This window comes from Nomascus leucogenys, chromosome 18, assembly GCF_006542625.1.
Source record: "Nomascus leucogenys isolate Asia chromosome 18, Asia_NLE_v1, whole genome shotgun sequence".
NCBI classification, from domain to species: domain Eukaryota; kingdom Metazoa; phylum Chordata; class Mammalia; order Primates; family Hylobatidae; genus Nomascus; species Nomascus leucogenys.
Genome location: NC_044398.1, coordinates 88,718,208 through 88,743,593, shown reverse-complemented (window position 1 = coordinate 88,743,593; position 25,386 = coordinate 88,718,208). Strand labels below are relative to the sequence as shown.

The window sequence follows — 25,386 nt, the reverse complement described above, 5'->3', positions numbered from 1 at the left end:
ACCTGGAAGACAAATGACCTTGGGTACACCTGTAAACTCTCCAAGTCTGAGTTTTCTCATCTGGAAAAAAAAGCCATTGCTCCCCAATCTCCTTTTCAGTGTGAAAGTGCTTTGTAAACTGTAAAGAACCGTAATGATGTAAGTAAAATAATAATTTTCAAAATATTTGCAGCCAACATTACTATTTGGATATTATTCATTTTCAGAGTAACAAAACGAAAATAAACAAAACCACTAAGGGAAAACTATAAACCCTCACTATTTTCCTAAAATAAAATGACAACAAAAAGCAATATTGCCAGTGGTGGCGATTACTGTGTCACACACTGAAGATCTCCTGTAAGTCTATGTGCAGTGTTTTACATGCATTATATCTAATCTTCATAGTACGCTTGCAAGGGAGGAAATGTTTTTACTGGTGAGAAAGCAGGGTCACAGAGGTCAGGGTTTTGCTGCGGACCATCCCTGGTGAACGGCAGGGATAAGATGCAAAACCAGGTTCCTCAAACCCTAATACCAGGGTCCTTCTTATTGCTCTGCATCTCATTCTGGACTCTGCAAAGTTTTTTTGGAAGTGCTTTATTATTTTCATTTTATTAATTTTTTTAAACCATCAGGCTTTATTGTTTTGTTACAATGAGTTTTAAACAAATTTGTACACTCACGTGTTGTCCATCACACAAATTAAGATAAAGAACATCCTCTCACCCTCATGCCTGTTTTTAGGCAGCCTCCCACCCCTCCTTCACTGGACGAAGGCGCCTCAAATGTGTAGTACAATTATAGCATTATCTTCCTCAACTTGAAAACTTTACTGTCACCAGTGCTATCATCAGGGCTTAATTTTGCCTTCTCTTAAGCTACCTATAACTGGAATTACCCTACATATGCTTTTTTTTGTATTTTCTTTATCTTATTTCAATAGCTTTGGGGGAACAGGTGGTGTTTGGTTGCATGGAAAAGTTATTCAATGGTGATTTCTGAGTTTTGGTGCATCCGTCACCTGAGCACTGTATACTGCACCCAGTGTGCAGTCTTTTATCCCTCACCCCCTCCTGTCCTTCCCCTGGAGTCCCAAAGTCCATTACATCATTCTTATGCCTTTGCTTCCTCATAGCTTAGCTCCCATGCACGCTGCAAATTTAACACAGCTGCACAATACTTAGGACATGCCTCTGCTCCTTCCGCCTTAAGGACTGCTAATTCTCTGTAATGCGTCTCTGGCTGGCAGCGGTACTTGAACACTGGGGCTTAATCCCCCCTTGGTGTTAATGCTTCAGACTAAGGCCAGGTCAGTTGTGTTCTGATCCCATGCTGCCCCCTCTTCTGAGGCTGCTGTGGATGGATCACGATGGCAGCAAAGGAGTGAGGATCAACGGTGCCCTCTTGGTGCCCATTTGCTACTTCTGGCTTCCAGTTTGGGCATATGCATTCCCAGCCCACTAGCACTACCAACAACTATTACCCACACTGGCAGTGAGAGCATCGGAGCCTGGCCACGCTGTTCAGGGCAGTCTTTGTACCTGGTAGCCGCAAAGCGCCATGATGTCAGAAACAGAATCTGTCTACCTGCACCTAGAAAACCTCTGGATATGGAATAGTTCTCAATAAAAATGATTAGACTGAATGAAGAGCAGAATGCAGTGCTGGTGACGAGCAGGCAGGCTTTGGGCACGTCGGCACTGGACAAGGGACTCCAGTTTACCAGGGACCTTAAAACAGAGGGAAAGACAACTGTATGAGAGGCAGATGTCCCACATCTGGCACCTGACACATTTTAATCTTCAACTAGGCCAGATTTCACTAAAACTTAGTGCAACAAAGGTTTCCGGAATGTCATGCCCTAAATATTTAGTCATCTAAAAAGCAGAACAAAACAGGAAAAAACCCTACTTCTTCAGAAAACACAAATTTTTACTAAGAAGTTTGTGTACTTTAAAAATATTCACTCAAGAGTTAAAGAGAAAAAGGAAAAAAAAAACCCTCAAAGTATTGGAGAGGCAGGGCACAGTGGCTCACACTTGTAATCCCAGCACTTTGGGAGGCCAAGGCGGGAGGACAACTTGAGCCTATGTAGTTGAAGACCAACCTGGGCAACAACACTGTGAGACCCTCGTCTCTAAAAAGAAAGTGCTAGAGAATGTTCAATTATACAATGTCTGCCAAAGAAGTCGAGTGGGTTACTGAAATGTGCGCTTAAAACAGCACACTCTGCCTCACTCAGGAGATAAGAGGTGAAAGCAGGCAGTTCTGGAGATGTGCTATTGAGTAAAGTTACTCACATCAGAGAGCCACAGAAATAGGATCCTTTCCTGAAAATCTTATTCCTTGGAACAGTTATTTTTCTTACTTTGAATGTGTCACATTTCTGTTATTTTTCACTCATTTACCCAGCCTCCCAACAATTTATATCCAATAAACATTGTCCACCCATTCTTCCATATAGTAACTGCTTACTGAGTGTTTTTGTCCCAGGAACTATGTCAGGTATTTGGTAAATCAAGACACAACCTCCACCCTCTCTTAAAGATCACCTGTCACATACCAGATTTATGTAGTGGTGATTTCCCTGTAAGCTTGTCACTCCCTAAGCTTGTGATAGATTAAAATATGTTCATCCATCAATGTGGATATATGAGAACCCATTGGTTCTACCATCATTATTCTGTACCAATTGTTAACCAATGAGCATTCTCCTGGATTTTCTTCTATTTCGTTCTTTTTTTTTTAAGAAAGTTCTTTATTTTTATTAATATATTTATTTATTTATTTATTTATTTATTTGAGATAGAGTCTTGCTCTGTCACCTATGCTGGAGTACAGTGGCTCCATCTAGGCTCATTGCAATCTCCGCCTCACGGGTCAAAGCGATTCCCATGCCTCAGCCTCTGAATAGCTGAAACTATAGGTGTGCGCCACCACGCCCAGCTAATTTTTGTAATTTTCATAGAGACAGGGTTTCACCGTGTTGGCCAGGCTGGTCTTGAACTCCTGGGCTCAAGTGATCCACCTGCCTCGGCCTCTCAAAGTGCTGGGATTACGCCCGTGAGCCACCGAGCGCGGCTTGGCTATTGCATTCTTTAATCTAAAAGGTTTATTTTGCAAGCACACCCAAAAGGGATGACACCTGCAATAATCCCTCTGTTGCCAGGTGTGCTCGCTCATGTCTAGAGTCCCAGCACTCTGCGAGGCCAAGGCAGGAGGACTGCTTGAGCCCAGGAGTTCGAGACCAGCCTGGATAACGGGGCAAAACCCCGTTCTCTACAAAAAAAAACCATAAAAATTAGCCAGATGTGGTGGCTTCAGACTATAGTCTCAGTTATTAGGGAGGCTGAGGTGAGAGGATTGACTGAGCCCAGGAAATCAAGTCTGCAGTGAGCCACGATTGCACCATTGTACTCACTCCAGCCTGGGCAACACAGCAAGACCCTATCTCGAAAAAAATCCTGCTCTCAAGTTTAATTTGGATTACCAAGTAGGAGAGGAGGCTTGGGTCAATATTCCCCGTGAAAGCAAAGGTGATGACAGGGTCACAGGGGAGCTGAGATAATCTATTTAATGATATCTGATTGTTTTCAATAATTCAGCTCCCAGCTGATAGACAAATGTTACAAACAAGTCCCTAACCATGGCGAGGGAATTTATCTGAGCACATTTGAAATTTAGGATCACTAAAAGGGGAAATAAATAACAGTCCGCTTTTCACTGCTGGCCTCCACGTGGCAATAATTTACCAGCATTCCTTCGAGCCCCAGCAGCTTTGCAGCTCTCGGCCTTTAATCTAGAAGCCAAGCTCTGGCTCGAAGCCACGCCTCTAATGGATGAATCAGCAAAATGAATTGGCTGTCAACTGTGTCCTCCAGCTATTCCAGCTCGCCTGTCAGAAGCAGCATGTAGCAGGCTGCTGGGTAACACTAACCTTTTCCAAATGTGTCAGGGAAATGATTCAAGGCAATCTATCGGTCTTGTCACTTTGTGAAACCCACTGGGGAACCAAACGTGCTAAGAGTCCTCCCTGTTTCCCTGGAGGTGAGTGGGAGCAGTTCCCTCACATGAGAGTCTCAACCCCTCCGGCTTCACTGTGCCTGGTCCATTGTCTCTTGACACTGCACACAGCATAGCATTTAATCTTCGGATGTTCTAGTCACCACACAAATAAAGAGACTGAGCATTGGAGAAACTAAACAGCTTGCCTGAGGTCTTGTAGGTAAGCAACAAAGCTGGCTTGGAACCAGGATATGGCATTTATATATACATTTTAACAATGTAATACTGCCACATGCCTGCTGTGTATTTATATGCATTTTGTTTATGTAGGTTGACAATTAGCTTATAAAATGCTTCCTGTATTAAGGAATTACTTAAAATGTTTAGACTTTTTTGTTTTTTAAAGAACTTTCCACTACTGTCAAGCAAAGACTTTCCACCCAAGTTGATGCATTATGTTTACGAAGAGGAAGACAACATAAGATGTAGATTCCTTCCTAAATTGACTTATAGATTTACTGCAACTCCAGCAAAAATATTCCAACATTTTATTTTATTTTTTAAATAGCTTCTGCGGAACAGGGCTAACTCATAGGCAGTGTGCCCAGAGTTGGCCTCCAACATTTTAATTAAATATTGAAAAAAATTAAAAGTAAGAAAAAAAATCTCAATAGAAAACAACAGTGCTTGTGACAGCCTGGGGCTGGTGCTGGGGCTGGAATGGGAGAGGAAGTTGACTACAAAGAGGGGGAGGGCATTTTGAATGTGACAGAACTATTCTATATCCTGATTGCAGTGCTGATTACATTACTGCATGCATTTGCTGAGGCACAGAACTGTACACCAAAGACAGTCATTTTATTATACATCAATTAAACCTCAGTTATTCTGGGAAACCTGAAAGATGTATTCTAAAATTAGAATAAAAGGGCCAACAATAGCTGGGACATTTCTAAAAAAGAATGGGAAGGGGGACTTGCTTTACTAAGTAAAAAAGCTTATTGTAAAGCTATAGGAATTGAGACAGTGGAGTAACGGTGCTGAGATAAACTGACCAATGGTACAGAATTCTAAGAGCCTAGAAAAACACGTATACATCTATGAAATTTTGATTTTTGACAGAACTGCCTGGAAAAGGAAAAGCTGGAAAAATTGTTTATCCATAGGGGAAAAAAAAAAAAAGAAATTGGATTCTTAGTCACACCATGCCGAAAAATTCACTCCAGATGGATGAAGAGCTTAAATGTCAAAAGCAAACTCTGAGAACTTGTAAAGAAAATATAAGTGAGTATCTTTCTGAGCTTGAAGTAGGGAAGAATTTACAAAGACAGAAAAAAGGACAGGCATAAAAGAAAAGATCAATAAGTTTGGCTACATTAATATTAAAGGCTTTGTCCATCAGAAGACACTTTAAAGAGAAGAAAGACAATCTATAAACTGGGAGAAGATATCTGTAAGACATTCAACTGACAGGATTAGCACTAGAATACATAAAAACAGCCACAAACCAGTAAGGAAACAACTGCAGAAAACTGGGCACAAGGCATGAGAAGCACGTACAGTCACTGCACAGAAGGGAGGTGTGTGAGGCCAGTGGACATATGCAGAGATGCTCAGCCGCAAACAAAGGCAAATCATGACTATAATGAGACATGATTCTATACCTACTGCGTTGGCAAAAATTATAAAAACACTGATAATACAACTATTGGGAAGGTGTGGAGCAACAGGATCCCCAGTGGTTGTACCACCATTTTGGAAAACAAGTTAGTGTTCTCACTTAAAGATGATCATTCACACTTCCTATGACCCTGTAATTTCACTCATGAATAATAAGAGATCAATACAAGAGTTTCCAAAAAAAAAAAAAAAAACTGTTCATAGTTCATAATAGCTAAAAAGAAAGAGAAAGAGAGGGAGGGCTCCAAATCCTCATCCTTGGGTAAAGGGACAAATCTGCAGTACATTCACACAATGGAATATTGTCTAAGAGAAAATATGAGTGAACTACAGCTACACAGAATAAAATGGATGCATCTCAGTGATGTAACGGTGAATGATAAATGCAATCCCCCTCACGCCCCGCAACACACATACATACACACATGGCGGGGGTGTGTATGAGAGGGAGAACAAAAAATAGCAAGAAGATGATCAGCACAAACTTCAGTAGAATAGTTGGTACTGGAAGGGAATCAGGAGAACTAGACAGGAGAAGAGCAATAGGTAGATGTAATTTATTAGTAATGTTTTAATTCTTTAGTTGAGTGGTGGTTTCACAGATGTTCATTACATTTCAAATAAACAAAAAATTTCTAGCGTGCCTGTAATCCCCGCTACTCGGGAGGCTGAGGCAGGAGAATTGCTTGAACATGAGAGGTGGAGGTTGCAGGGAGCCGAGATCTTGTCACTGCACTCCATCCTGGTGACAGAGTGAGACTTAAAAAAAAAAAAAAAATTCTAGCTTTTCCATTGTTTTACCCTGTCCAACTACTAAACGCCATTTCCAATACAATCCGCTTAAGTGAGAAGGTCTCTTTAAGATTAGCTCAAACTTACTGCTGTTTCAATGTCTTCAGTCCCATGGAAGTGGAGCCCCTGAGTGGGACACATGTGGTGTAAATGTGTACTGCAGCTCAGATGCCAGACTTCAGCCTTGCTCGGCGGCTAAGGGCGTTTTTGCAGTCTGCTTCTTAGAGGGTTGAAACCAGTTTATTGTAGCAATTGTTTGGGGGTGGGGAGGGTATACTAGGAAACTGCTGAAGCAGTTACACACCAGTAGTCCTGCATTTTTTGCCATGGCCATTCTCAGCAAACATCAAGTTCTCAATGTCTAAGGGAATTGCCTATATTCGTATTAATCCAGTGGTTACAACAAAGAGGGCTGGACATGGTGGCTCATGCCTATAATCCCAGCACTTTGGGAGGCCAAGGCTAGCGGATCACTTGAGTCCAGCAGTTCAAGACCAGCCTGGGTAACATGGTGAAACCCTGTCTCTACTTAAAATACAAAGATTAGCCAGGCATGCCTGTAGTCCCAGATACTTGGAGGGGTGAGGTAGGAGGACTGTTTGAGCCCAGGATTTGGAGGTTGCAGTGAGCTGAGATTGTGCCATTACACTCCAGCCAAGTTGACGAAGTGAGACCCTGTCTCAAATAAATAAATAAATAAATAAATAAATAAATAAATAAATATAAATAAAACGAAAGAGAACTATTTATTGGCTATTTCCTCTGTTAGCACAGAAAATCCTGTCGGCATTAACCTGGCTTTATAGATAAGGACACTGAGACTCATAAAAAGGGACTGGCCCAAGGTCCCAAAGATTACATGTGTAGGCTGGGACCCCAACCAAAGCCTACATTCCTTCCACGACACCACATGCACTGGAAGGGACCCGGTTTGTGTCATGCAGAGTTAACACAGGCATACATCTGTCTGCAAGGAAGTAGAGTGTGTCCATCTCTCCACCCAACAGCTTTGTGCAAACACCGGAAGGAGTCCCTGTGTGATAACCTCGTGTGTTACTCCATGATCAGAAGTGATGTGTGCCAAGAGTGGCCTCTGCCTACTTCACAGGCCCAAATCCTACTCCAATGCCAGTGTGTGCCTTAATGTCAAAGGTGCCCTCTCTGACACCCTTTAAGATGGCCTCTCCTTATTCCCCTCAGAGCAACCACCAGCCTGAGGCCCTAAATCACCACACTGTCATTCAGGATTGTCACCCCATGCCTGGATGACACTAAAGGTTGCTTTGTGTTTGTTTGCTTATTTAAATATGAATATATTAAATACAAAAGTTTTTTCATATTCCATAAAGTTTTGATCAAGTTTAAATTTACAACAGATGGACAGCCTCTCCAATTTACCAGATAGAGAATGAAGGGTTTTATCAGATTTTGCAAAAGGCAAACTTTAAAAATCTTTAAAGAAAGATACTAAAAATAAAGGAAAACAGAAACACCCAACCCTAATGGTCATTATGAACATTTTCCTGTGTTCAGAAAAATGATCTCAGATGTATTTCCCCTTAACCCATCTAAGGAACTAGGCAGATACTAAGTTGCAAACAGGAATCAGTGATCTAACAGAAACATGGTAAAATGAAGGTATTTCCAGCATGCCCAAAGAAGTAAAAATGGGCAGGCAAGCCCAGAAAATGACAGCCTTCCTTTCCACCCTCTCTAGTCCATCCTTCCCCTGCTGACATGATCCATTCTCTTCTGCTAAACCCTTCGGCATCCAAGATAAAGAACAAACTTGCTGGTACACCCAACTGGTGTACCAGCAAGTTTGCCTCAATAATAACCCAGCTCTGTCCAGCCCTCTCATCTCAATTCTGTTTTCCCACATTTAGCTGTTGTCTCCTGAATAGGGCCAGGTGCTCTTTGAGGGAAGGGATTATACATTATTCATTTCTGCAGCACCTGAGGTTTATCACAGTAGTTTTCCAGGAATTCAACATATGATTATGGGAAGAAAGGAAGGAAGAAACAAAACTTCAGACCAGGCGTGGTGGCTCATGCCTGTAAGCCCTGCACCTTGGGAGGCCCAGGTGGGAGGATCGCTTAAGCCCAGGAATTTGAGACCAGCCTGGACAACACAGTGTGACCCCATCTCTACAACATAAAAAATAAAAATAAATTAGCTGGGTGTTGTGGTGTGCACCTATAGTCCCAGCTACTCAGAAAGCTGAAGTGGGAGGATCACTTGAGCCAGCAAGGTTGAGGCTGCAATGAGCCGGGACTGCACCACTATATTCCAGCCTGGGCAACAGAGTAAGACCCTATCTCAAAAAAAAGGAAAATAAATAAATGAATGAATAAATAAAAACAGCTTTTAAGTCTGCTGGCAGCCTGTTTCTACTCAAGAGAAAAAACAAGCCAGAATGAGGATACAAACTTTTATATTTTTCAGTTAAAAAGCCCATGTTGAAGCCTGGTATGTGAAAAAAGTGCCTGGATTGGAAACTGGAGGCCCTGGCTCTGGCTCTAACGGGCAGCTTTGCCTGGGCAGGAAACAGGCCACCGTCACTGACAGCAGAGGCTAACCCACCTGCCTGCTCACACCCTTGGGGGCCAGAGCTTGGGATTCCTTGTCCTTCACGCTTCCTTTCATACCGTGGGTGTTTCTCCAACAAAGGCTAATTATGTTTTTTAAAAAGTCCTGAGGCTGAAAGAGTGGAAACTAGGGCAGTGAAAGAGATCTGAGCCCTGTAAAGGGGACAGACAGAACTAGTGAAGATAGTGGAGGACGGCACTCCTTCCTCTCTGCTTTCTCAGGGCCTCCATGGCAGCGCCTGACCCATGAGATGCACTCAGGAAAGGAAAGGAAGCAGGCTCAGAGAGCCATGCTTACAGAGACGCAGAGTGCAGAGGAACCTGCGAGAGCAGCGAGGTGTCTACAGACAGCTTCCACAGATCCCACTGCCTGGGCCCTCACCATGGTGAGGGCAGGTGCTGTTATCAGTGCTTCACTGACGAGGCAGAGAGAAAGTTCCATCGGCACCCAACTAGGATGTAGCAGAACAGGGCAGAGTGTGATCTTGGTTCTGTCACCTAGAACAAGTCAGGCTCTCCACTCTGCTACCTCCCCATCCTTCCCCTCAATTAAATATGGACAGGCATGCACGCTGGCCACTGTTCCCACATGTCACTTCACTTTACGGTTCTCCAATTAAGGCCACGGAAGCAGCAAAGAAAACAGTCTTTACAAACTAGACATGAAGATAATGGTGATGTTTAATTATTTAAAACCGACCCAAAGGGAAGCCACAAAGTCAAATGGAAAACCACAGGCTCTGAGGCCACACAGGCCTGGGTTCAAATCCTGCCCAAACCTTAAGTTGTCTGGGGTGAGTTACCTGCCTCCTTGGACTTCTCTTTCCTTATCCATAAAACAGACATCTCCATCTATCTTACAAAGCTTTTACCACAGGGCCTGAGACACAGTAGGTACTTAATTAACAAGGTTACTGCTGTTAAATCACAAATATAAAATTCAGACAAAAAGAACTTTGCCAAAGCCAATATAAGACAATCCATTGCTCCACATATTCTCAAACAACAATAAAAACAAAAGAAACCATTATTTAAAAGTCTGAACTATAAATTTCAAAATTTTCCAAGACCAAAATTAGTTAATTGATTTTCTCCCAACTCTCCTGAAACCACCTGTTAAAACATTCATCTCATTCATTCATTTATTATTCATTTATTTTTGAGACAGGGTCTCGCCCTGTTCCCCAGGCTGGAGTGCAGTGGTGCAATCACGGCTCACTGTAGCCTCGAGCTTCTGGGCTCAAGCAATCCTCCCACCTCAGCCTCCTGAGTAGCTGGGACTACAGGTGCATGCTATAACACCTGGCTGATTTTTGTATTTTCTGTAAAGACAAGATTTTGCCGCGTTGTCCAGGCTGTTCTCAAACTCCTGGGCACAAGCGATCCACCCGCATTGGCCTCTCAAAGGGCTAAAATTACCGGCATGAGCCACTGTGCCCAGCCATCTCATTCAATAAACACTGGCATTGGGTACTGGGATGCAGCAGTGGGGAGCAGAGATTCCCTGACCTTAAGAAGCCTGCAATCTGGAGGAAGAGTAAAGGAGGTTAAAAGACTGGTAGAGGAACACCAAGTAGGCAGGAATCTAGGTGGGAAATGATAATTTCAACATGAGCAGGGGCAGCAGAAAAGGCGACAATAAATACAAGCTATTAACAGGCTGACTGAGAGGTAGAAGAGCTACTGCTTAGGCTGCAAGTTCCCATGGCCCAAGCCAATTACCTCAGCATTGAATGAATGATGTCACTAAGGAACCCTGCTTTGATTAGCCAGCCTGGTGTTTTTCTTTTTCTTCTTCATGGTTACAGGCTGAAAAGTCAGTCAAAAATTATTAAAGCCACCATTTATTAAGTACTTACTATAATGCTTGTGAAGAACTATGCTAACTGCTTTCCAAACAAATACAGTTGACCCTCGAACAATACGTGCTTGAACTGTATGGGTCTGCCTATATGCAGATTATTTTTCAACCCAACACATTTTGAAAACACAGTCTCTGAGGCATTCGAAACCCGCCTACACGGAGGGCCTCTCATACCCACAGGTTCTGCAGGACTGACTGTGGGACCTGAGTACGTGAAAATTTTGGTATACTCAGGGGTCCTGGAACCAATCTCTGGTGGACATTAATGAACGCCTGTATATTTCAATCTCACTTATTCATTTATTCATCTATCCATTCATTCATGAACAAACTATCTTCTAAAACTAGGCAACTGAGGCTGAGATTGAAATCAGAGAGACAAAGCCCAGTACTCAGGGAGAGAAAGAGTGCACAGACCATCACCCATGGGCTGAGGGCTAGAAAAGGAACTTGCTCTGGAGTTTCCCATGGGGAAATGACCACACCTAGGGCTCAGGAAAATTTCCCTAAGGAAAAGACACTCGGGTCTTTCCTGAGACTTGAGGGTTGGGAGAGCAGACAGTGTAGAAATTCTGGAGGTGGGGAATTGTGACCAAGGAAGAAGGAATACAAGGTGACTCATCTGAGAGAGGAACACAGTCTAGACAAAGGATGAATGACCGTAATAGTGAATCCTAAGGTGGAAGCAGGAGAACGGCCGGCGGTGCAGCCAGAACGATGGGCAGAGGTGCACCACACTGAGGAGTTTAGTCACGAGGGCCTTGTGGTCAGATCTCCTCCTCCTGACAAAGATTCTGGGAGATCAGCAGGACGCCAGGGTAATAAATACGGAGAGAAAGGGCGGTGGCTTGTTAGGATGGGAGAGGCAGAGAAACTACACAGTCCTCCGAGTCCTAGCCTGGGCAGTGCAGGGTTGTACCATCTGGGACTAGGGAACAAGACAGTGGGAACACAGGAATGGGGTAGATGGTGGCTTTGAAGTACCTGGGAAACATCGGTGGAAATGTGGGATGGGCAGACAGAATACATTTGGGAATCACTGGCATGAAGGTGGTTTGAGGCCAAGGAAGTCTGGAATTGCTGAGGAGAAGGTGCAGAGTAAACACAGAAGCCTCCAGACTGAACTTAGGAGCACCGGCCTTTAATCCTCGTATGGATGGGGATGGCAGGCATGAGAGCCTGGGAAGCTGTGGCCTGAAAAGCAGAAGGGCAAACCTAGGGATTTAAGAAACACTGCTTCAAGGAGGAAGAAGAGGCCAGGCGTGGTGGCTCACGCCCATAGTCGCCAGCACTTTGGGAGGACAAGGCGAGAGGATCACTCGAGTTCATGGGTTTCAGGCCAGCCTGGGCAACACAGTGAGACCCCCCAATTTCCACTAAAAAAAAAATTAGCTGGGCATGGTGGTGCACACCTGTAGCCCAGCTACTCAGGATGCTGTGCGAGGAGGATCATGAGGCCAGGAGTTTGAGGCTGTAGTGAGCTATGACCACACCACTGCACTCCACATTCCAGCCTGGACCACAGAGCAAGACTCTGTCTCCAAAAAAACAAAGAGGTCAGAGTACTGAGCACTCAAGCAAGGTGAGAAGACTGCCTGGTGGGTGTGGCAAAGGGGTCAGAGGGTCTTCAGTAAGAACAGGCTCAGTGGTGTGGGGACCACAGCGAGAGGAGAGTGAGCAAGGAACCACGGCAAGGGTGGTGACTGTAGACGCCTCGAATTCCGAAAAGGAAGGAAAGATTTGGAAGAAGAGGCGAGCTGGGGTTGTGGGAGTTCTTTTGAACAGGTGGAAGGGATTCTGCCCATGGGTGGGCATGGATAAGATGTAGCACAAGGCCCCTGAGAAGGGACTTGGAGCACATGGTGGGGACACATGTCTGACAGAGGCACAGAAGGAGGGAGGTGTGTGTGCGGACAACTTTGTGAATCTGGGGACAGGAAGTCGCACCTGGAAGTTCGCTGTTACCTCCGTAGAGGGGTCGAGGTCAGGGGAGGGGAGGGATCTTCCCAAAAGCACCAGGGCTGGAACCTGGGAAGACAGGAAGAGCAGAAGAGGCCATGGAGCTTATACCTGATAAGGTCCCTGCCAGAGATGTGACCTTCCAACTAGTGCTAACAATCTGCCCACTGCTCTTTTTCTCCTCAAAACCACCCCTCAAGGTGGGTAACAATTCTCCTTCCACAGCCACGCTAACAGGGGCCAAGAGAGGTTGAGTGGCCCGCTGAAGATGGCGATTCTGACAGCAGGGCTGCGGTGTGAAGCCCGAGCTCCCTGACCCTGAACGCATGCTTCTGATGACAACTTTAACCTGCCCCTCAAAGCAGTCAACAAACCTGCCGAGCTCACACCCAGCCCAACACAAAAAAGGGCTTTCCCAAGTGCTGACACAGCAGCTTAAAAAGTGGGTAGTGAAGTGCAGAAGGTAAGAAGGAATTTATGATGGCATCGAGTAGAAGCAAATGGGAGTTTGGAAAAAAGTTTAGAACTATTACTTAGAGAAAAAAGAAGAAAACCTTCTTTTTTTAAAAGATGAAACACAACTTAAAATAGACTTGGGAAGCAATTCCATACTTAACAGTCTTGAGGAAGCTGACAGACAGCTGAAAGACCTAAGCAATTTACAACATTCTTCACACTTCATGGGAGAAAATTAAGATTGATGTCTCAACTACACAAGAATAATTTAAGGTAAAATCAAAGATCTGCTAGATCATGTGAAATGGCAGATCCAAAACGTCAAGAACTCTGAATAAATTCCACTCCAGGGAAGACTAAATAGTACACGGCTTAGTTAATGCTGTATCTTTAAGGTCTGCTTATTACACATCATAAAGAAGTACAAACAGATACCAATCATGGTTTATAGGGAGGTTACTAAACACCAGGTACTCTAGTATCTCTAATCCTAATACATTATTCTATATCCTAACACATTAATTTATTTTCTTCCATCTCTAATCCCACCCCTGTAAAGCAGTTTTATTTTGAATATGACAGAACAGTACCTGAGACATGTTAAAATAACTTGCCTGATGTCACCGTGCTGGACTGCCGTGCACAGCCAGTACTTAACCCATTGCTGGACTGCCGTGCACAGCCAGTACTTAACCCATTGTTGACGCCCCTTCCCCTGCCTGAGGGATTCCCAATTTAATGCCAGCATACAGCCTGCAATAGGTTTTAAATTGCAACAGTATCACTAAACAATACCTACTTTTACTACATGAAACCCACTCTCATATGTCCTTTTCTTCGATTTTCTCCCCTCTTTTTTTAAATGCTGGTATCTACTAGCATTGATTTCCTGACCCACTAAACAGGCCCTGCCTGACCTGAACTCTATAACACACCACAGCTCACCGACACCCACCATTCAAAACAGCATTTCTACACGACAATGTGCTTTGTGTTCTAAAAGGTTAATCAACAAAAGAACGTTTAGGACACAATCTCTTCACAGCCTGCGTGTAACTGAAGCACTGGCTGGAGGTAGTGGCTGCATCTACAGATTCAAGTTGGGTCCTTTCACCTGGACTAGTTCTCAGGAACTTCAGATGCCAGGTACAAGTATACACCTAATAGGCGTACACACCGCCTGCATCGAGACAACACTTTTGGACCTAGCTAACTTTGGCAACTTGTTGGGCTGTTTATGAAGTATTAAATCTGCCACAATATTAGTGATACGGTGATAAAGCACAGCGCTCCATGTTTCTTCTACTTCCCATAGCCACGTAAGCAAACAGCCTGACAGAGCAGCACATGTTTTAAGGCTTACAGGTTTCAGTGGTTGAAAAGCTTAGTCTGTTTGTGTATAAGCTAATACAGGAGCTGCTGGGCTGCACTATTTACACTTTCATTAAATGTGTCTCTGTGGATGTTTTGAAGAGGTTTTCATCTGATAAAAGAATTTACTGGCTGGGTGCCGTGGCTCACACCTGTAATCCCAGTACTTTGGGAGGCCAAGGCAGGTGGATCACAAGGACATGAGGGCAAGAGACCATCCTGGCCAACACGATGAAACCCTCTCTCTACTAATAATACAGAAATGAGCTGGGCGTGGTGGCGTGTGCCTGTAATCCCAGCTACTCGGAAGCCTAAGGCAGGAGAATCGCTTGAACCAGGGAGTCGGAGGTTGCAGTGAGCCGAGATGGTGCCATTGCACTCCAGTCTGGCAATAGAGGGAGACTCCATCTCAAAAAAAAAAAAAAAAAAAAAAAAAAAAAAAAAAAAAAGAATTTACTGACACCTCATGACTCAGCTTATTCATTAACCAAGTGAAACCCGGAGGAGAGGAGGGGAACTGCAGAGAGAAAGAGAATGATGGGCCCTTATCAGCCAGGCAGAGCTGAGCTGAGCTAGCTCACCTGTGAGGTGAGTCATGGGCCCTGGGAGGGAGGGTGTCTGTCACCAAAAGCAGCCTCTCCCAACCTATTAAAGAGAGTCACAGAAATTCCGTATCAATAGTAAATGGGACAATTTTGTCTCTGGTTCCCTTTAATGCTCCTAGCATTGGAAGCACTCAGCGCTTTCCTGATGGTGCCAGGATGCTGCGCTATGAACATGAGTCCTCTTCCTAGGCCTGCCTCTCACTTCTTCCCACCCGCTAGCCCTGCAATCCACCTACAGATGCAGAGCAGCTCCAGGACACATCACACACGATCTGTCACTATCAAGAAGGTTTGAAAAAATGCCAATGCCACCTCCTTGAACACCAGGCCAGCTCCTCTGTGCCTTCATGGAGCCCTGTACCTGTGGCTCCCATCCTCTGTGGAGACAGAACAGTTTATTTTAAAGGAAGGGAATGAAATCCTCTCTCGAGGCTACGGGTTGCCTTGGGACGATGAAATTTACTTGTTGTAACCGGCAATATTTGACTTCGAAAAGGAGTCACACTTCTCCGAAAGGGAAATGGATAAAGAATGAGGATGTTATTTTTATTTTTCACATCAATTTTACGCTTTGCCTTGATGAGATGATGTGTTCAATGACTAATTTATTTCATTGGTGAGTTCTGTCTAGACCCTACACGCTGAAACCCTGAGGATCACCAAATGTCCCGGAATGGTGGCGCAAATCTGAGTAAGAATTGTTTTGATTTTAAAGTCCCATCCTGCCTGGGCATTTAACACAATGTTTCTACACTTGTATTGTTGTTTCTGCTTTTAAATGACCACATCACTTCCTTGTGGATTTGGGATCTTAGGAGGACTATTCCAGCTCTTTATTTTCTTTTTCCTTAAGTAAGCTGCTTCCCTGTTACAGGGGCTGTTGCTGCTGACACCAGACCTAAAGACAGCATTCAGGTCTGAACTGGAGCAGGTTAGGCTGCTAGGAGAGGAAGCATGCTGAGTGACATTACTCTTGAGTCTAACACAGGTAATACAGCGGGGTGGGAGAAGCAGAAAGAAGGGAGAGAGAGAGAGAGCGGGACAGGGAGAGGAAGTGGAAGGAGACAGTGAGCCTGCAGGAGAATCAGGGAGAGCGAACTTTTCCCATTTGCTGAGGAACTGCTTTTATTAATAGAAGGTGGCAACTCCCAAAATTCAAAGAAGTAACAAGTTCTTCACCACTCCTGGACATTAAAAGGATCTGTGAAATTCTTTGCCAGCAGGAGAATAGGATTTTTTAAAGAGTGATACTGACATTGTTCAGCTTTCCAGACTCAAGTCATTAAATCTCTAAATTGTTCTAAATATTCATTTTGCTTTCTACATTCTAAAAGTGTAGAGCTTTTTTGTCTATTTAAACATTCATTGTAAAACCAAGTGGTTAGATTAAAAAGTCAAGCCAAAAAGGATAAATGTAAAAAACTAAAACAAGCCAGGTGCAGCTGCATGTGCCTGTAATCCCAGCTACTCGGGAGGAGGAGGCAGGAGGATCACTTGAGCCCAGGAGTTCAAGTCCAGCCTGGGAAACAAAGGGAATCCTGTCTCCAGAAATTTTTTTAAATAAAAACAATATTAATGCAATGGCAAGTGTGATATTATCACATGCCAAAGTATTTTTGAATATTTTATAACACTGTATTTTAAAATTCTCAATGACCTGAGAGTTTCCTACAATGTCAAAATACTCAACACAAATTAGGAAACTGAAAAACAACTTCTGAAAGTCATATATATACATATAGCAGAACACAGAATTTTTTCTTTCATTTTTTGTTTTTTGAAACAGTCTCGCTCTGTCACTCAGGCTGGAGTGTAGTAGCACAACCACAGTTCACTGCAGCCTCAACTTCCCAGGCTCAAGCAATCCTCCCACCTCAGCCTCTCGAGGAACTGGGACTACAGGAGCATGCCACCATGTCTGGGTAATTTAAAAAAATTTTTTGTAGAGGTGGGATCTTGCTACATTGCCAGGGCTGGTCTTGAACTCCTGGGCTTAAGGAATTCTCCCGCCTCAGCCTCCCAAAGTGCCGGGATTACAGGCATGAGCTGCTATGCCCAGGCTAGAATGGTTTCTGTAAATTTTATATTTTACTTTTTTGTTTTGTTTTGTTTTTTTTAAGACAGGGTCTCACTATGTTACCCAGGCTAGAGTGCAGTGGCTATTCACAGGTGTGATCATAGCTCACTGCAGCCTCAAACTCCTGGACTCAAGCAACCCTCCCGAGCAGTCAGGGCTATAGGCATGTGCCACCAAGCCTGCTTACACTTGAGGATTTTATAAAGTACTCTCTACATTTCTTTCCCTAGAAAAAAATATTACCACCCTTTAGATTCTAATTCTAACGTCCTACATCTAATACCTCTAACACAACTAAAATCTCATTTTAAAGCATGTCCAATGAATGAATTTGCTTCTACTGCCTTTTCATATGCTAAGATTTTGATGGAGGGAAAAAAAGTACCTGAAAGCAGCTTTTGTGGAACCCAGCTGTAAAGCTCCACAAACCACATTTTTCCAGTGAGCTCACAGATAGCACACTGTGCCCTATGCCAGCTTAGGGCAGCAGTTAGAGGCCTTTACCAACAGAAAAGAAAAAGCCTAGCTTGCTTCAAAGGCTACATCTAGATCTGTTCCACCAAAATCAAATCTGTGGCAAGGAGGTCCATGGCTACAGACTCTTCTACTATGAGGCACCCAGGGAAATAGTCCAGAGGTCTGAATTGCAAATGAAATAATTTTAACTAATGTGAAAAAGACCATCTTTTCAGTAACTAATTCTCTTGATGACATGATATGGAAGTCAACTATCCAGCTTCCACCTTTACACAGTATATAAATGAGAAGAGAAAAGCAAGCAGGTTGGGTGCAGTGGCTCACGTCTGTTATCTCAACACTTTTGGATTATTTGAGCCTGCCCAGGAGTTCAAGACCAGCCTGGACAAAACAGTAAGACCCCATCTTTAAAAAAAAACAACAACAACAACAATAATAATTAGTCCAGAGTGGTGATGTGTGCCTGTAGTCCCAGCTACTTGGGACGCTGAAGTGGGAGGATCACTTGATTGTGCCACTGTACTCTAGTCTGGGAGACAAAGCAAGACTGCCCAAAAAAAAAAAAACACAGAAAGAAAGAAAAAGAGAATGAATGTTAAAATGTAGGCAGAGGCATGAAAAATAGAAAAGAAAGTCAGCTTACAGAGCCAAGTTTATATCTTACCCCACCCTGATGTGGTTTGCCAACAGCTGATAGAGGGCTTTCTGGTAAAGTAGGTAGAAACAAACCCTACCAACTCTCAGGTTACCAGGCAATGTGCCACCATGTTATTAAAGCCATCATGGTGAGAGTTCCTGGACAGGCAGCCCGCTAGAATGCTGAGTCATCTGTTCCCCTGCTCACAGCTGGCCCTCCTATCCAGCACATGCTCTGCCCACAAGCACGCTCTTTGGGGAATGCATTAGGAAGCAGCTACCTGAATGTATCCTGAAAATCACAGACAAGGCACTAAACACACACCCATTGGAGCCTGTTCTGTCACAGCTCAAGCCAGAGTGCAGGCATAAATCACTGCCATTTCTGGAAAGAGCACAGGCACACCTTGCACTCAGCTCTCTAGAGGCCTTAGCTAAATGCTGTTTAGATTATTTTTTAAAAATGTGGTTTTGACTGGTTCAGGATTTAAAAGAGTTAACAAACATCATATAGGCAGAAGGCACAATGGAATGAGTGTGTATAATCTGGGGTAGACAGCTCTACTACTGGAAGGCCACACGCCTCTCTGGGCAACTGTTTTCTTATCTTTGAACTGAGATGCTTTCCACAGTTGGCTTCAGGGAAAGGATCTAAGACTGGAGTCACAACAGAGTATTCACGCGTGGGGAAAGGGGTGGGGATGCTAAAGCTGAACTTTGCCTTTAGTTAAAATTACCCTTGAAACTTCTTTCTTCACACTGGAGAACATGTGTCTCTCAGTGAAGCCAACACAGCTGGTTCTTCTCTAGGACATCAGAGGAAGACAATGGCTTGCATGTGAGCACCATGCTATTAAACACACATGTACACACATGTGTGAACACACATGGTTTATAACCAGCAGGAAGCTTGCTTACAAGAAGAGTGTGAAAACTGGGCCGGGCACGGTGGCTCACGCCTGTAATCCCAGCACTTTGGGAGGCCGAGACGGGAGGCTCACAAGGTCAGGAGATCAAGACCATCCTGGCTAACATGGTGAAACCCCGTCTCTACTAAAAATACAAAAAAATTACTGGGCACAGTGGCGGGCGCCTGTAGTCCCAGCTACTCGGGAGGCTGAGGCAGGAGAATGGCATGAACCCGGGAGGCGGAGCTTACAGTGAGCTGAGATCGCGCCACTGCACTCCAGCCTGGGCGACAGAGCGAGACTCCGTCTCAGGGAAAAAAAAAAAAAGTGTGAAAATTGATATTCACAAGGAAGGGGCAGAATCTACATCTCCCATTTCATCTCCAACTCACTGGGATAAGGATACATGCTTTTGCTGAGTACAGTGACAAGCAAAACCAGTCTCAGGCCCTAAAAAATAATTAGCCACATCAAGTACATTTGAATTCACACAAGCTTTAAAATGTTATGATGTAACTCTACTTGGTACCTAGCAAATATACAATCTAAGCCTCTGTGCCTGTCCTCTGATCACACGTACCACCCAAGCTAGTTCTCTGAAGACAAGGAAGGTGTTTTAGCTATTCTATACCTCCAGTGATATTTCTCCAGGAGAGAACAGCTAATACAACTACTTCTCTCTGCTTCCAAACAGCCCTGGGCTTGCAATTACTACAAGCCACTGAAGAACCATGGCTTAACTTCTCAGGGCATGGATTTTACCAGAGATCAGGGAGGAAAAATTAAATAATTAATCTGGCAATTTAAAACAAATTAGTATTAAAGTAAAATGGACATATTGTAGAATAGCACTTTTTTAAATTGTGAGAATGATTTAAATAAAACATAAGACTGTAGAGAAATTTCACTTTGCGCCCCCCCTCACCCCGCTGCGCCCCTGAGTGCTCCTATCTGCTCTGCTTTGGCGCTGGGGGCGTCATAGAAGTTTGCGAAGAACCTCCCCCAACAGAGGCACTGATATTAGCTGAATGGATTCTCCTTTCTGGGGAATGAGAACACCAGAACGGAAAAGAGACTCCCACCTTCTCTTCTCGGCAGCAAGGAGGTGAATGTAATGTCCTCACGAGGGTAGTTTACACAGGTCAATTTGTACTCTAGGTGCACACACAACACTCAGGGAGTTGTAAGGAGTTCTCTGTGGTTAGAAGCAATTCTGAAAAGAGCTGACTCATATGAGAAAAGGGTAATGCAATATCTATTTCTTTTAGCAAAGGTGATAGAAATGCACGTATCATGAATATGTCATGCAAGGAAAGATGAGGGCAGCCTAAGCTGAGAAGGTGTTCAAATAAAATTCCTGTTTGAAAGGTATTATGATACCGCTCTTTTCCCTGCCTACCGGTGGACACAACAGAAAGGTGGGAATCCTGTCCTATAAATTCAAGTTCTGGCCCTCATTTGCTCTACAAGTATTTCTTAGCCAAGGTGGTCACCTGTGCATCTACCAAAATGGTCTGGACCACTGACTGGGCAGGCTTTGAGAAGCAGGGTCACCTGCCTTAGGGTGGTAGCTATCATTTCCTGAGATTACGTCACACATAGTACACGCTGCCAATGCTGTAGGCTCTGTTACCCTCACTTTACACAGAAAACTGAAGACCCTGTTGAATGACTTGTCCAAAGTCTTGCAGCTGGTATAAGGAGAACTGGAATACAAATTCAAGATGTTTCAATCATACAATGCTGCAAGGAGCTGATGTCAAGGAAGATACAAAGTAATAACCACCTACTCTGCTAGCAGATGGTGGTAAGTTGTTCTTAGAAAGCAGTGAACCAAGGGCATGATATCAACAGTCCTTGTGTGTGCCTTCTTCAGCAGAGAGGTCTACAGACTGTCAGTGAGTGTTCTGTCTAAACGAGAAGGGGCTTAGAGAGGATAATATCCTTTGACCTAGTAATTCCTCTTTTAGGAAATCACCCTATGAAAACAATCTGAAATGAGGACTAATTTTTAATGCACAAGGATATGTAAATTTTTAAATTAAAAATGTTTTTAAAACACAAACAAATGTTTAATAGTAGGAGAATAGTTAAATAATTATGCTATTCATATTCATTAAAAATTATGTGAGGTTGAGGGGGGCCGGCACAGTGGCTCACATCTGTAATCCCAGCACTTTGGGAGGCCGAGGCGGGTGGATCACAAGTTCAGGAGTTGGAGACCAGCCTGGCCAACACGGTGAAGCCCCGTCTCTAATAAAAATACAAAAAATTATCCGGGCATGGTGGCATGCGCCTGTAATCCCAGCTACTTGGGAGGCTGAAGCAGGAAAATAGCTTGAACCCAGGAGGCGGAGGTTGCAGTGAGCGGAGATTATGCCATTGCACTCCAGCCTGGGTGACAGAGCAAGACTCCGTCTCAAAAAATAAATAAATAAATAAAAAATAAATAAAAATTATGTGAGGGAGAAAGCAGGGAGGGGGAGAAAAAATACACTTTCAAAGGAATAATAACCAAACAATACATAATCAATAAATTATCTGGCTTGTTATTTGGAAAAAAGTAACATGAATGCGTCTCTCGTAGGTTATATCATTGATTCAATCAACAAATACTTGCTGATCACCTACTATTTTAAGCATTGAGAAAAACTAAGAATAAAAAAAATCTTTGCCCTCCTAAGACAATTCGTTGAGCAGTACAGTTTCATATGCGTATTTTCCTATATGTATGTTAAGCCTCCATTTAAAAGTTAAAATAAAAAGCCTGACTTCATGGATTTTACATTCTAGTGGTGAGACATAGACACTAAACAAAAAATTAAAATACACAGTGTACGTGCAGTGCTATGGAGAAAACAAAAAGCACGCAGTACTGAGATGTGGGTTGTGATTTTAAATTAAGTGGTCAGGGAAAGTCTTACTGATAAAGTTACCACATAACAATGCAAGATGCCAAATTTCAGATAAATTACATATCATTGTTTAGTATATCATACAATATTTGGGACACAGCTATTTTAAGTGAAATCTGGCAATCTTACTTACTGAAAGACAAGTGAACAAACCTCATTCCTAATAAATTAAATGTTAATGCTTCTGAACAGGACACTAAAGCCAGAAACTATAAAAGAATAAACTGACAGATGTACTATGGAAAATGTAAAGCTTTGCTACAGCAACATAGACTAGATTAAGAAGAGCTGGGCACAGTGGTGCATGCCTGTAGTCCCAGCTCCTCCAGAGGCTGAGGTGGGAGGACCTTGAGCCCAGGAGTTAAAGGCTGAAGCTGTAGGGTGCTATAATCACACCTGTGAATACTGGGTAACAAAGCAAGACCTTGTCTCTTAAAACACACACACACACACACACACGCACACACACGCACACACACACACACACACACACAAAACTGTACAACAAATTGGGACAAATATTTGCCAAATACAAAACTCAGGATTAATCTATCTAAGCATCATTTTCTCCTATAAAATGAGGGGAGGGGGAATATACCTGTAGTTCATACAATTATAAGGATTTCAGAACCATGTCTTGTACCTAATAACCAATGGCTCATTAAATGTAATAAATAATAATCGTGATGTAGGTGTACTTATAAATCAGCAAGAAAAGCACACAATTCACAAAATAATAACAACCAATTAAACTTCTGAAAATAATTCCAGTGTCAGCTTTGGCAACATGTAAACCAAAATTTGAATGACATCCTTGCACAAAGAGGTCATAAAATTTCAAAAGCAATCCATTTTTTAAAAAAATCATCAGTGGACATTAATGCTGCTAGATGAAAGATTACTGAGGAACAGGGTTTCACAGTCTCAAAGTATTACTCACAGAGTACTTATTTATTACAAAGCAGGAAGGCTACGATGGAAATATCTGTGACCACTATTTACCTAAATGATGTCAAACCAAACATTAGCAGTCACGGAACAAACTGATACCACGTGCCTTTCAGTGTGATGCACTGAAAAGAGCACATCAACTACGTGGTACTCCTGCCAAAAACATTTAATCTGAATCTCATCATGAGACAATCAGAAACATACAAATTGAAGGACACTGTAAAACAACTGATCTGAACTCCTCAGCTTGTGAAAATAAGAAACAGGCTGGGGAACTATTCCAGATTAAAGGAGACTGAAGACTAAAGCGCTATGATGACTAAAAGTAACACAAGACTTTGACTGGAGCTTAGATCCAAAAATAAAAATAGAAAAACTGTAAGGGACATTATTAGGACATTTGGGGAAATTTGATTACAACATGGACATTAGATCACATCAAAGTCATATCAGTGTTAAATTTCCTGAGTGTGATAAATATATTAGGGCAATATTTAAAAAGCCTGTGTTCTTAAGAGAAATACACTAAAATATTTTTAAGCAAACTGTTATGTCTATGACTCTCAAGTAGTTTAGCAATAAAAAACAAATGCATGTATACATGTTCACATATGTATATATTATGCTTGTGTATATATGTGTGTGTCTACAGAGAGGGAGATAGAGCAAATATGATAGAATGTTGCCAAATTATCTATAGGTTTGAAATTTTTCAGAATAAAAAGTGAAGCTGAATGCAGTGGCACGAGCCTTTAGTTCCAGCTACTTGAGAGGCTGAGGCAGGAGGACTGCTTGAGTCCAGGAATTCAAGTCCAGCCTGGCCAATATAGTGAGACCTCACTGCCTTAAAAAAAAGAAAAAGAGTGGGAGAAAATGTCAATAAAAAATAAAATGCATGAGGTCTAACTCCAAAAACAAACAAAAAAGGAAAGAAAATGCATTCTCTCTCAGTAGTAATCAAAGAAATGCCAGTAAGAATGGTTCTGAAAAGACTTAATGTTGGAGAAGCGTAACTAATATAACCTTTTTTAGAGGATGATCTGACAATCTATAACAAATTCTGGGCCGGGTGTGGTGGCTCACGCCTATAATCCCAGCACTTTGGGAGGCCGAGGCAGGCAGATCATCTAAGGTCCGGAGTTCGAGACCAGCCTGACCAACATGGAGAAACCCCGTTTCTACTAAAAATACAAAATTAGCTGGGCGTGGTGGTGCACGCCTGTAATCCCAGCTACTCGGGAGGCTGAGGCAGGAGAATCACTTGAACCTGGGAGGTGGAGGTTGTGGTGAGCTGAGATGGTGCCATTGCACTCCAGTTTGGGCAACAAGAGAGAAATTCAGTCTCAAAAAAAAAAAAAAGAAAAGAAAAAATTCTGATTCTGAAACTTTTTGTTGAAACCAGCTCTCTGACTCTATCACATAATCAACAGAGGCCAAGTGAAGGCCAGGCGTGGTGGCTCACACCTGTAATCCCAGCACTTTGGGTGGCCAAGGTGGGTGGATAGCTTGGGCCCAGGAGTATGAGACTGGCCTGGCCAACATGGCAAAACCGTCTCTATTAAAAATACAAAAAAGGCATGGTGGTGTGTGTCTGTAGTCTCAGCTACTCGGGAGGCTGAGGTGCAAGAATCACTTGAACCTGAGAGGCAGAGATTGCAGTGAGCCAAGATTGCACCACTGCACTCCAGCCTAGTTGACAGGGAAAAAAAAAAGGGGGGCCAAATGAAATTCCAGAGACTTTTAACTTCCCATTTGCAGCTCTTTCTTTCATATGAAATTCCTATGCCCAAAGAGGTTTGAGAGTAATAAAAATTGTAGTAAAAATAAAAAATAAACGAAAGATCCTGTAATAAGAATACTGTTGAGTAAACAAATTATGGCATATCAACTTGATGGCTTATCTAATACAGTCAGTTAAAATTTAAAATGATTTCACAGAGTTTAAACAGCTTGAGAACATTTCTCAACTGTTAATGAGAAAAGCAAATCTTCAAGTCCATCTATAGTATGATTACACCTACATAAAATAATGAAACATGATACTGTAAGAAAATATGATAAGAATGTTATCATAATTATTTCTGGGTGATTATGTTTCATTACTGTGTGTTTCCCAAAT

At 42.9% G+C, this 25,386-nt stretch overlaps 2 protein-coding genes across 3 annotated transcripts in view; one reads left to right on the top strand and one right to left on the bottom strand.

Annotated features, from left to right (window-relative positions):
• The window catches only part of PARN (poly(A)-specific ribonuclease), a 196,365-nt gene that overhangs the window by 47,577 nt on the left and 123,402 nt on the right, over window positions 1–25,386 (bottom strand). The window lies entirely within an intron of this gene.
• LOC115831267 (FK506-binding protein 4-like) overlaps window positions 11,568–25,386 on the top strand; it is a 39,148-nt gene continuing 25,329 nt past the window's right edge. Inside the window, 3 exon segments of the mRNA XM_030798838.1 lie at window positions 11,568–11,730; window positions 15,423–15,592; window positions 16,178–16,234. Coding sequence (XP_030654698.1) covers window positions 11,568–11,730; window positions 15,423–15,592; window positions 16,178–16,234 — 390 coding nt within the window.